At 39.8% G+C, this 12701-nt stretch overlaps 1 protein-coding gene across 1 annotated transcript in view; it reads left to right on the top strand.

Moving 5' to 3' along the window:
• The window catches only part of MDGA2 (MAM domain containing glycosylphosphatidylinositol anchor 2), a 943396-nt gene that overhangs the window by 909318 nt on the left and 21377 nt on the right, over positions 1-12701 (top strand). The window contains exon 14 of the mRNA XM_049897699.1: positions 9763-9921. Coding sequence (XP_049753656.1) covers positions 9763-9921 — 159 coding nt within the window. The remainder of the gene's footprint in view (positions 1-9762; positions 9922-12701) is intronic.

The following is a 12701-nucleotide window of genomic DNA, read 5'->3' as shown; positions in this document are numbered from 1 at the left end:
GACCTATGTAGCTGAAAGATTAAAAATATATTTTTGGGTAATTCAAGACTAAATTTCCAATTTTGTCTCCAATTCATTTTTTTTTTTACTTTTCTCAATTTTATGTATTTTTTGATCAAAAATTTTTACTTTTTAAGCATGTTATTTTTTTAGCATTTTACTGTATGTCCTAGTTTTAGTCCACCAGTTATAGGGGGAAAAAAAAAAGAATCAGAAGAGAAAGATGGACAGAGATCAAACAGGAAGCCTAGAATTCCAGAAAGCCTCTGGCTCTTGACTCAGAGACTTTGGTATTTGATGTATATCTTAGTTATCAAGTGCTGCTATAACAAAAATACCACAAGTGGATAGCTTTAACAAACAGAAATTTACTCTCTCACAGTTTAGGAGTCTAGAAGTCCAAATTCAGGGTGCCAGCTCTAAGAGAAGGCTTTCTCTCTCTGTCGTCTCTTGAGGAAGGTCCTGGTCATCAATCTTTCCCTTGTCTAGGAGCTTCTCAGCACAGTTACTCCAGGTCCAAAGGACGAAATCCACTCCTGGCTCTTCTTTCTTGGTGATAGGAGGTCCCTTTCCTCTCTGCTCCAATCTCTTTTCTATATCTCAAAAAAGATTGACTTAAGATACAACCTAATACTGTAGATTGAGTCCTGCCTCATTAACATATCTGCCTTATTAACATCATCCCAAAACCAGTTGCCATAGAGTCAATTCCGACTCGTAGTAATACTATAGGACAGAGTAGAACTGCCCCATAAGGTTTCCAAGAAGTGCCTGGTGGATTCAAACTGCTGACCTCTTGGTTAGCAGCCATAGCACTTAACCACTATGCCACCAGGGTTTCCAAGGTTAGGATTTACAACACGTAAGAATCACATCAGATCACAAAATGGTGGACAACCATGCTATACTGGAAATTATGGCCTAACCAAATTGACACACATTTTTTGGGGACACAATTCAATCCATAACAATGCACATATACTTCATGAGGAAAACTCTAATCAAACAACTGGAAATTTTTGAACTCTTCATCTTGCCAGCTACTTTCAGTGAAATTCAAATGAAAATACTTTATCAAAGATTTCCCAGCATCAAGAATAATTTCCTTCTTTTATTAATTGCTAATTAAATTCCATTGTGGTTGAAGAATATCACTTATTGATTCCAGTTCTTCCAAATTGTTAAATCTTATTTTATGATCTAGCATATGGTCTATCTTTGAAAAGTCCCAGGCGCAATGGAAAAGAATGTATATTTAACTGCTTCGTGGGGGAGTTTTCTGCAGATGTCTTTTAGGACTAGTTGGTTGAAAGTTATTTAAGTCTTTCATTTATTTGTTGTTCTTCTGTCTAGTTGTTATATTCATTATTGAAAGTGGGGTATTAGAGTCTGCAACTATTACTGTTGAATGGACTATTTCTCCCTTCAATCCTGACAGTCCTTGATTCATGCATTTTGGCGTTCTTCTATAAGATGATACATGTATATTATTATATCTTCCTGATGAATTAACACTTATCTTTTTTTTTTTTTTTTTAAATTTTTATTAAGCTTCAAGTGAACATTTACCATTCCAATCAGTCTGTCACATGTAGGTTTACATACATCTTACTCCCTTCTTCCACTTGCTCTCCCCCTATTGAGTCAGCCCTTACAGTCTCTCGTTTCGTGCCAATTTTACCTTCTTCCCTCTCTCTCTATCTTCCCATCCCCCCTCCAGTCAAGAGTAGCCAACACACTCTCCCGTGTCCACCTGATTTAATTAGCTCACTCTTCATCAGTATCTCTCTCCCCCCCACTGACCAGTCCTTTTCATGCCTGATGATTTGTCTTCGGGGATGGTTCCTGTCCTGTGCCATCAGAAGTTCTGGGGAGCATTGTCTCTGGGATTCCTCTAGTCGCAATCATACCATTAGGTGTGGTCTTTTAATGAGAATTTGGGGTCTGCATCCCATTGGTCTCCTGCTCCCTCAGGAGTTGTCTGTTGTGTTCCCTGACAGGGCAGACATCGATTGTGGCCGGGCACCAACTAGTTCTTCTGGTCTCAGGATATTGTAGGTCTCTGGTTCAAGTGGCCCTTTCTGTCTCTTGGGTTCTTAGTTGTCGTGTGACCTTGGTGTTCTTCCTTTGCCTTTGCTCCCGGTGAGTTGAGACCAATTAATGTATTTTAGATGGCTGCTTGTTGGCATTTAGGACCCCAGGTGCCACAATTCAAAGTGGGATGCAGAGTGTTTTCATAATAGAATTGTTTTGCCCATTGATTTAGAAGTCCTCTCAAACCAAGTTCCCCAGACCCCAGCCCCTGCTTCGCTATCCTTTGAAGCTTTCATTTTATCTCGGAAACCTCTTTACTTTTAATCCTGTCCAATTAGGCTGACCTTCCTTGTTTTGAGTGTTGTCTTTCCCTTCACCCAAAGCAGTTCCCATCTACAGATGGATCAATAAAAAGCCCTCTCCCTCCCTCCCTCCCTCCCTCCCTCCCTCCCCCCTTTGTAACCACAAAAGTATGTGTTCTTTTCCGTTTTTTCTATTTCTCAAGATCTTATAATAGTGGTCTTATACAATATTTGTCCTTTTGCAACTGACTCATTTCGCTCAGCATAATGCCTTCCAGATTCCTCCATGTTATGAAATGTTTCAGAGATTCGTCACTGTTCTTTATCGATGCGTAGTATTCCATTGTGTGAATATACCACAATTTATTTACCCATTCGTCCGTTGATGGACATCTTGGTTGCTTCCAGCTTTTTGCTATTGTAAACAGAGCTGCAATAAACATGGGTGTGCATATATCTGTTTGTGTGAAGGGTCTTGTATTTTTAGGGTATATTCCGAGGAGTGGGATTTCTGGGTTGTATGGTAGTTCTATTTCTAACTGTTTAAGATAACGCCAGATGGATTTCCAAAGTGGTTGTACCATTTTACAATCCCACCAGCAGTGTATGAGAGTTCCAGTCTCTCCGCAGCCTCTCCAACATTTATTATTTTGTGTTTTTTGAATTAATGCCAGTCTAGTTGGTGTCAGATGGAATCTCATCATAGTTTTAATTTGCATTTCTCTAATGACTAATGATCGAGAGCATTTTCTCATGTATCTGTTGGCTGCCTGAATATCTTCTTTAGTGAAATGTGTGTTCATATCCTTTGCCCACTTCTTGATTGGGTTGTTTGTCTTTTTGTGGTTGAGTTTTGACAGAATCATGTAGATTTTAGAGATCAGGCGCTGGTCTGAGATGTCATAGCTGAATATTCTTTCCCAGTCTGTAGGTGGTCTTTTTACTCTTTTGGTGAAGTCTTTAGATGAGCATAGGTGTTTGATTTTTAGGAGCTCCCAGTTATCTGGATTCTCTTCATCATTTTTGGTAATGTTTTGTATTCTGTTTATGCCCTGTATTAGGGCTCCTAGGGTAGATCCTATTTTTTCTTCCATGATTTTTATCGTTTTAGTCTTTATGTTTAGGTCTTTGATCCACTTAGAGTTAGTTTTTGTGCATGGTGTGAGGTATGGGTCCTGTTTCATTCTTTTACAAATGGATATCCAGGTATGCCAGCACCATTTGTTAAAAAGACTATTATTTCCCCAATTGACTGACACTGGTCCTTTGTCAAATATCAGCTGCTCATACGTGGATGGATTTATATCTGGATTCTCAATTCTGTTCCATTGGTCTATGTGCCTGTTGTTGTACCAGTACCAGGCTGTTTTGACTACTGTAGCTATATAATAGGTTCTGAAATCAGGTAGGGTGAGGCCTCCCACTTTCTTCTTCTTTTTCAGTAATGTTTTGCTTATCCGGGGGTTCTTTCCTTTCCATATGAAATTAGTGATTTGTTTCTCTATTCCCTTAAAGTATGACATTGGTATTTGGATTGGAAGTGCGTTGTATGTATAAATGGCTTTTGGTAGAATAGACATTTTTACTATGTTAAGTCTTCCGATCCATGAGCAGGGTATGCTTTTCCATTTAAGTGTGTCCTTTTGAATTTCTTGTAGCAGAGTTTTATAGTTTTCTTTGTATAGGTCTTTTTTTACATCCTTGGTAAGATTTATTCCTAAGTATTTTATCTTCTTGGGGGCTACTGTGAATGGTATTGATTTGGTTATTTCCTCTTCGGTGTTCTTTTTGTTGATGTAGAGGAATCCAAGTGATTTTTGTATGTTTATTTTATATCCTGAGACTCTTCCAAACTCTTCTATTAGTTTCAGTAGTTTTCTGGAGGATTTCTTAGGGTTTTCCATGTATACGATCATGTCATCTGCAAATAGTGATAGCTTTACTTCCTCCTTACCAATCTGGATACCCTTTATTTCTTTGTCTAGCCTAATTGCCCTGGCTAGGACTTCTAGCACGATGTTGAATAAGAGCGGTGATAAAGGGCATCCTTGTCTGGTTCCCGTTCTCAAGGGAAATGCTTTCAGGTTCTCTCCATTTAGAGTGATATTGGCCGTTGGCTTTGCATATATGCCCTTTATTATGTTGAGGAATTTTCCTTCAATTCCTATTTTGGTGAGAGTTTTTATCATAAATGGGTGTTGGACTTTGTCAAATGCCTTTTCTGCATCAATTGATAAGATCATGTGGTTTTTGTCTTTTGTTTTATTTATGTGATGGATTACATTAATGGTTTTTCTGATATTAAACCAGCCTTGCATACCTGGTATAAATCCCACTTGATCAGGGTGAATTATTTTTTTGATGTGTTGTTGGATTCTATTGGCTAGAATTTTATTAAGGATTTTTGCATCTATGTTCATGAGGGATATAGGTCTAAAATTTTCTTTTTTTGTAATGTCTTTACCTGGTTTTGGTATCAGGGAGATGGTAGCTTCATAGAATGAGTTGGGTAGTATTCCGTCTTTTTCTATACTTTGAAATACCTTCAATAGTAATGGTGTTAAGTCTTCTCTGAAGGTTTGGTAGAACTCTGCAGTGAAGCCATCTGGGCCAGGACTTTTTTTTGTTGGGAGTTTTTTGATTACCGTTTCAATCTCTTTTTTTGTTATGGGTCTATTTAGTTGTTCTACTTCTGAATGTGTTAGTTTAGGTAAGTAGTATTGTTCCAAGAATTTATCCATTTCTTCTAGGTTTTCAAATTTGTTAGAGTACAATTTTATGTAGTAATCTGATATGATTCTTTTGATTTCATTTGGTTCTGTTGTGATGTGGTCCTTCTCGTTTCTTATTCGGGTTATTTGTTTCCTTTCCTGTTTTTCTTTAGTCAGTCTAGCCAATGGTTTATCAATTTTGTTAATTTTTTCAAAGAACCAGCTTTTGGCTTTGTTAATTCTTTCAATTGTTTTTCTGTTCTCTAATTCATTTAGTTCAGCTCTAATTTTTATTATTTGTTTTCTTCGGGTGCCTGATGGATTCTTTTGTTGCTCACTTTCTATTTGCTCAAGTTGTCGGGACAGTTCTCTGATTTTGGCTCTTTCTTCTTTTTGTATGTGTGCATTTATCGATATAAATTGGCCTCTGAGCACTGCTTTTGCTGTGTCCCAGAGGTTTTGATAGGAAGTATTTTCATTCTCGTTGCTTTCTATGAATTTCCTTATTCCCTCCTTGATGTCTTCTATAACCCAGTCTTTTTTCAGGAGGGTATTGTTCATTTTCCAAGTATTTGATTTCTTTTCCCTAGTTTTTCTGTTATTGATTTCTAGCTTCATTGCCTTGTGGTCTGAGAAGATGCTTTGTAATATTTTGATGTTTTGGATTCTGCAAAGATTTGTTTTATGCCCTAATATGTGGTCTATTCTAGAGAATGTTCCATGTGCGCTAGAAAAAAAAGTATATTTTGTAGCAGTTGGGTGGAGAGTTCTGTATAAGTCAATGAGGTCAAGTTGGTTGATTGTTGTAAGTAGGTCTTCCGTGTCTCTATTGAGCTTCTTACTGGATGTCCTGTCCTTCTCCGAAAGTGGTGTGTTGAAGTCTCCTACTATATATGTGGAGGTGTCTATCTCACTTTTCAATTCTGTTAAAATTTGATTTATGTATCTTGCAGCCCTGTCATTAGGTGCGTAAATATTTAATATGGTTGTGTCTTCCTGATCAATTGTCCCTTTTATCATTATATAGTGTCCTTCTTTATCTTTTGTGGCGGATTTAAGTCTATAGTCTATTTTGTCAGAAATTAATATTGCTACTCCTCTTCTTTTTTGCTTATTGTTTGCTTGATATATTTTTTTCCATCCTTTGAGTTTTAGTTTGTTTGTGTCTCTAAGTCTAAGGTGTGTCTCTTGTAGGCAGCATATAGATGGATCGTGTTTTTTTATCCAGTCCGTGACTCTCTGTCTCTTTATTGGTGCATTTAGTCCATTTACATTCAGCGTAATTATAGATAAGTAAGTTTTTAGTGCTGTCATTTTGATGCCTTTTCATGTGTGTTGTTGGCCATTTCATTTTTCCACATGCTTTTTTGTGCTGAGACGTTTTTCTTAGTAGCTTGTGAGATCCTCATTTTCATAATGTTTAACTTTGTGTTTATTGAGTCGTTACGTTTTTCTTGGCTTTTTTCTTGAGTTATGGAATTGATATTCCTTTTTGTGGTTACCTTTTTATTTACCCCTATTTTTCTAAGTAAAAACCTAACTTGTATCCTTCTATTTCCCCTTGTATCACTCTCCATCTGGCAGTTCAATGCCTCCTATATTTAGTCCCTCTTTTTGATTATTGTGATCGTTTATCTATTGATTTCCATGATTTCCTGTTGTGTGTATTATTTTGTTTATTTATTTATTTTTTAGAATTAGTCTTAATTTGTTTGTTTTTGTGCTTTCCCTGTTTGAGTTGCGTTGATATCAGGACGTTCTGTTTTGTGACCTTGTATTGTGCTGGTACCTGATATTATTGGTCATCCGGCCAAACAATCTCCTTTAGCATTTCTTTCAGTCTTGGTTTAGTTTTTGCAAATTCTCTAAACTTGTGTTTATCTGTAAATATCTTAATTTCTCCTTCATATTTCAGAGAGAGTTTTGCTGGATATATGATCCTTGGTTGGCAGTTTTTCTCGTTTAGTGCTCTGTATATGTCGTCCCATTCCCTTCTTGCCTGCATGGTTTCTGCTGAGTAGTCTGAACTTATTCTTATTGATTCTCCCTTGAAGGAAACCTTTCTTTTCTCCCTGGCTGCTTTTAAAATTTTGTTTGTCTTTGGTTTTGGCAAGTTTGATGATGATATGTCTTGGTGTTTTTCTTTTTGGATCAATCTTAAATGGGGTTCGATGAGCATCTTGGATAGATATCCTTTCTTCTTTCATGATGTCAGGGAAGTTTTGTGTCAGGAGTTCTTCAACTATTTTCTCTGTGTTTTCTGTCCCCCCTCCCTGTTCTGGGACTCCAATTACTCGCAAGTTATCCTTCTTGATAGAGTCCCACATGATTCTTAGGGTTTCTTCATTTTTTTTAATTCTTTTATCTGATTTTTTTTCAGCTATGTTAGTGTTGTTTCCCTGGTCCTCCAGAAGTCCCAGTGTACATTCTAATTGCTCGAGTCTGCTCCTCTGACTTTCTATTGCGTTGTCAAATTTTGTAATTTTATTGTTAATCTTTTGGATTTCTACATGCTGTCTCTCTATGGATTCTTGCAACTTGTTAATTTTTCCACTATGTTCTTGAATAATCTTTTTGAGTTCTTCAACAGTTTTATCAGTGTGTTCCTTGGCTTTTTCTGCATTTATCCTAATTTCATTTGTGATATCTTTAAGCATTCTGTAAATTAGTTTTTTATATTCTGTATCTGATAATTCCAGGAGTGTATCTTCATTTGGGAAAGATTTTGATTCTTTTGTTTGGGGGGTTGGAGAAGCTGTCATGGTCTGTTTCTTTATGTGGTTTGATATGGACTGCTGTCTCCGAGCCATCACTGGGAAACTAGATTTTCCAAGTAGTCAGCTAAAAAAAAATGCAGTGAGATCCCTATCTGAATTCTCTCTCTGGCTCCGGGTATTCGGGTGTTAATGGGGTCGCCTGGGGAGGGTGGGGGAGGGATCTGAGAGCTAGGAGTGTAGCACCACAGAATATAGAGCTGAACACCACGTTCACGCTCCGCCCCCGTTCGCCAAAATCCGGGCTGGACGGGTCCCTGGCTAGGACACTGCTTTCCTTGCTCGGAAACCAGTCACTTCCTCCTGGGGACTTCCTCCGGTGCGCGGCACCGCTCGTGGGCACTGGGTGGGCGTTTCCCGCACGAACGGGTGGGCCCGCCCCCAGGGTCTATTCAGGCGATTATAATTAGGTCCCGCGGTCACGCCCCGACTGTGCGCGCGCCCAAATCCCAGCGGGATGACTTCCGGGTTGAGATGCTGCTTTCCCTGTTCGGGAACCAGTCACTTCCTCCCCGGGACTTCTCCTTCCGGAGCGCCACACCTCTCGCGCGAACTGGTTTGGCGTCACCTGCACGGCCAGGTGGGCCCGCCCCCTGGGTCAATTCAGGGCAATAAAAATGGACTCCGCGCTCACGCCCCGCTCGTGCGCGCGCCCAAGCCCCGGCAGGACGGCACCCCGTCTGGGACGCTACTTTCTGCACTTCGGGACCAATCAGTTCCTCCGCCCGGCCAGGTGGGCCCGCCCCCTGGGTCAATTCAGGGCAATAAAAATGGACTCCGCGCTCACGCCCCGCTCATGCGCACGCCCAAGCCCCGGCAAGACGGCACCCTGTCTGGGACGCTACTTTCTGCACTTCGGGACCAATCAGTTCCTCCCGGGGACTTCTCCTTCCGGTGTGCCACACCTCTCGCGCAAACTGGGAGGGCGTCACTCGCACGACCAGGTGGTCCCGCCCCCTGGGTCAATTCAGGGTAATAAAAATGGACCCCGCGCTCATGCCCCGCCCGCGCGTGCGCGCGCGTGCCCAGATCCCAGCGGAATGGCTCCCCGTCTGGGATGCTGCTTTCCCTGTTTTGAGACCAGACACTTCCGGGGATTTCTCCCTCTGGTGTGCCGTGCCACACGCGAGGACTGGGTGTGCGTCCTCCCACACGAACGTGTGGGCCCCGCCCTGGGGTCACTTTAGGGAAATATAGTTGACCCCCCCCGCTCGCGCCCCGTCGGCTTCTCGCCTAACTCCCGGCGGGACAGCACCCCAGCTGGGACGCTGTTCTCCCCCTCCCAGATCAGTCACTGCCTCCCGGGTACTTCTCCCTCCGGCTGCGCCCCTACGCCGCCCGCGCCAACCTGCTAGGCTTCCTCCCGGGATGGGTTCGGGGGGGAAGGGGTGGGCCCCCTTTCTGTGCCGTCTGCCCCCCTGGGCTCTGCCCCAGATCGAGCTCCGAAGGTCACCTGCCTGGTGCGCTGGCTCCTAGTTCTGAAAACAGTCGCTGTCTGCCCGTATTTGTTCGTTTTCCGTCTCTAAGTCTGTGCTTGTTGTTCAGAGTTCGTAGATTGTTATGTATGTGATCGATTCCCTTGTTTTTCCGAGTCTTTGTTGCAAGAGGGATCCGCGGTAGCGTCCACCTAGTCCGCCATCTTGGCCCCCCTCCAATTCATTTTTATATTCTAACAACTGTGTCTTTAATTATGTACGTCATTTCTTCTTTAGATTATATTGAAACCACCATTAATTTTGTATGCACATAAACATATAAATGAAGTACCAAAAACCAAACCCGTTGCCGTCGAGTCAATTCCGACTCATAGCGACCCTATCTATACAAATTCCCCTATTAGTCCTTACTTCCTACGAAAACTCTAAAACTTCTCAGTGACTTAAAATTTCATATTACCTAATAATACTGTTCAAACTTAATTTTCATTTCTTTTTTTTTAAGGTTTTTATATGTACATTGAGACATCTCGACCCAGACTGGAAGGTGAAAAGGCTCGACTTCTCAGCCCTGTTTTCAGCATAGCTCCCAAAAACCCTTATGGACCCACGAACACCGCGTATTGTTTCAGCTTCTTTTATCATATGTATGGACAACATATAGGTAAGATGGCAAGAATTACAATGTTCCTTCGAAAGGAAATCATAACTAAGAAGAAAAAGGTTCAAGGCAGACATTTTTTACTGGTTAAGTTAAAGCACTATTTGGTTTTAAGAAGTCTTAAGGGAATATTTTGGTTTAAGGTTTAAAGGTTATCTCAGGGCAATAGTTTCAGGAGTTCATGCAGACTTCAAGGCTCTGCAAAGTCTGCAGTCCAAAGAAATTTGAAATTCTGTGCTGCATTTTCCTCCTTTTGATTAGGAGTCCTCTAGAATCCTTGATCAAAATGTTCAGTAACAGTAGTTGGGCAGCACCCAGTTCTTCTGGTCTCATGGCAAAGGCAGCAGTTGTTCATGGAGGCACAATTAGCCACACTTACTATATCCTCCTCATATTAACGACTCTCCTTCTTCCTCTGCTGTTCCAGGTGAATAGAGACCATTTTGTGCCTTAGGTAGCCACTTGTAAGCTTTTAAGACCCCAAGCGCTACACAACAAACTAAGAGTTAGAACAGAAGGACTAAACATGTTATTAGGCCAATTAACTGGAATGTGCCATGAACCATGACACTAAACTTCCAATGTGAGGAACAGAAAATGTCTGCCTTGAGCATTATGCTCTTTTAAGAACTATCTATGTGGGAAAATTGTCAATAGCATGTAGAAAGATTAGATAGGAACTTTAGGGGGCAGTAAGTTTATGTTAATAAGAGAGGAACAAGTCAGAAAAGGAGGGTGAGAATGGTTGCACAACTCAAAGAATATAATAAATGTAACTGAATTATACATGTAGAAACTGTGAAATTGGCTATGTTTTTTCTGTGTATATTCTCCACAACAAGAACAACAAAATAAGTAAAATTAAAAATAAATATTTTTTTAAAAAAAAAAGAAGAAAAAGGTTTACAAACAGCATGGAAACCATTTTAGTCACAGAATGGCATTGTTGGCTTTTTAAATTTATGTACACACCACAGTATAAGATGTTAAGAATCTTCCCACCATTCTTTCCTAGTATCTTGAATCTAGATTAGAATTTGAAGTTCTTAGAGCATTATCTACCCTCACTGGTATCCTAGCTTAGATAGGTGAGCTACATTTTTTATGAGACAGATCTTGTGCAATTGATACCAGTATAATTTAGACTATTTCTTTCCAAAGAAATTGCTTGAATGATGACTCAATGCATATTAAAGATGATTTTAAAAATTATTGTCATATTTGGGAGAGAAAATTCTTAGTACCTATCCACACATTCTAAATATTGGTGTGATTTTTTTCTTGTTTTACAATGTCAAACACACTTTGTAGGATTTAAGAACTGTCGTAGGTCCTGAAGAGGATACAAACATGAAAACTCACTCCTTGCTCTTAGAAGTCTTACCCTGTAATGACGACTCATTGAATAAACACACAGCTGTGCCAGATAGAATACCAGTTAACACTGAGAGTGGACCAAGCAAAATTCGGAGGATGGGGCGGGGGGCGGGGTGAGGGAGGTCATGTAGGCCCACAATTCTTTAGGTGTAACTCCAAATTCTAAAAAAAAAAACTGCCAACACCAAGAGTTTGTTGTTGTTGCTGTAACCGTATTAACCATTTGGCAGTACATGCTGGCCTGATCTACATTTTTTAACAATACATGACCTGAGCTGACATAAGCTAATTCATAATCTTTATTTTTCCTACTTAACATGAACATTTATATCCTTTGCCACAAAAATATTTATATGTTTAATTATAGGAACCTGCTCCAGATCTTTCCAAGAGATGTAACATAATACACAATTTATTCACTATATTATCTTTCCAAAATAAGACAAAATTCTGAATAGCAAAACACATCTAGCCCTACAGAGCTTGGACAAGGAATTGTGGATCTGTATCTAAGTAAGGAGAAAGACAGTGCTTTAGGACGAAGGATGCAAGAGGATGTCTCCAAAGGGCAGGCATGAGCACAGGAAGGATTAAGGCAGTAAAAAAAAAAAAATTTAAAAAAAAGGCAGTAGTTATGAGAAATTAAAATGTGGACAGTTAAGATGATATTAAATGACATAAACTAATAAAAACACTTCTGTTTCAGGCACAAAATATATGCCAAGAGATATCACATAATACAAAATTTATTCACTATATTATCTTTCCAAAATAAGACAAAATTCTGAATAGCGAACACATCTAGCCCCACAGAACTTGGACAAGGAATTGCGGATCTGTATCTAAGTGAGCAGAAAGACAGTGCTTCAGGACAAAGGATGCAAGAGGATGTTTCCAGAAGGTGGATATGAGCACAGGAACGAATAAGGCACTAGTTATGAGAAATTAAAATGCGGACAGTTAAGATGATATTAAATGACAAACTAATAAAAACACTTCTGTTTTGGGCACAAAATATATGCCAATTACTGCACTACTTAAGCAAAGTAATCTTTTTAATAAGATTGTAAGAATAAGCATCACTCTCCTCTTGATGGACATGATACATGAAGCATGACAAGATCTTTGATTAGAAAAAAAATCTATGAGAGTTGTAGAATCAATGAGAAACAGAATATAAACTGGAAAAACAGAAAGCTGTGAGGGTAGTTTTGGCATCACTGTAGCATAAAATATAAAAGAAAATAATTATCTACACAATGAGCAAACGTCTTATATATCATGAGATTACTCTCTTATTGTTAGGTGCTGTCGAGTCCGTTCTAACTCATGGCGACCCTATGTACAACAAAAGAAACACAGCTCAGTCCTGCACAATTCTCACAATTGTTGCTATGCTTGAGCCC

The sequence above is a fragment of the Elephas maximus genome, chromosome 10, assembly GCF_024166365.1.
Source record: "Elephas maximus indicus isolate mEleMax1 chromosome 10, mEleMax1 primary haplotype, whole genome shotgun sequence".
In the NCBI taxonomy this organism is placed as follows: domain Eukaryota; kingdom Metazoa; phylum Chordata; class Mammalia; order Proboscidea; family Elephantidae; genus Elephas; species Elephas maximus.
Note: the sequence above shows the minus strand (reverse complement) of the source record. Positions and strands in the feature narration are given on the sequence as shown.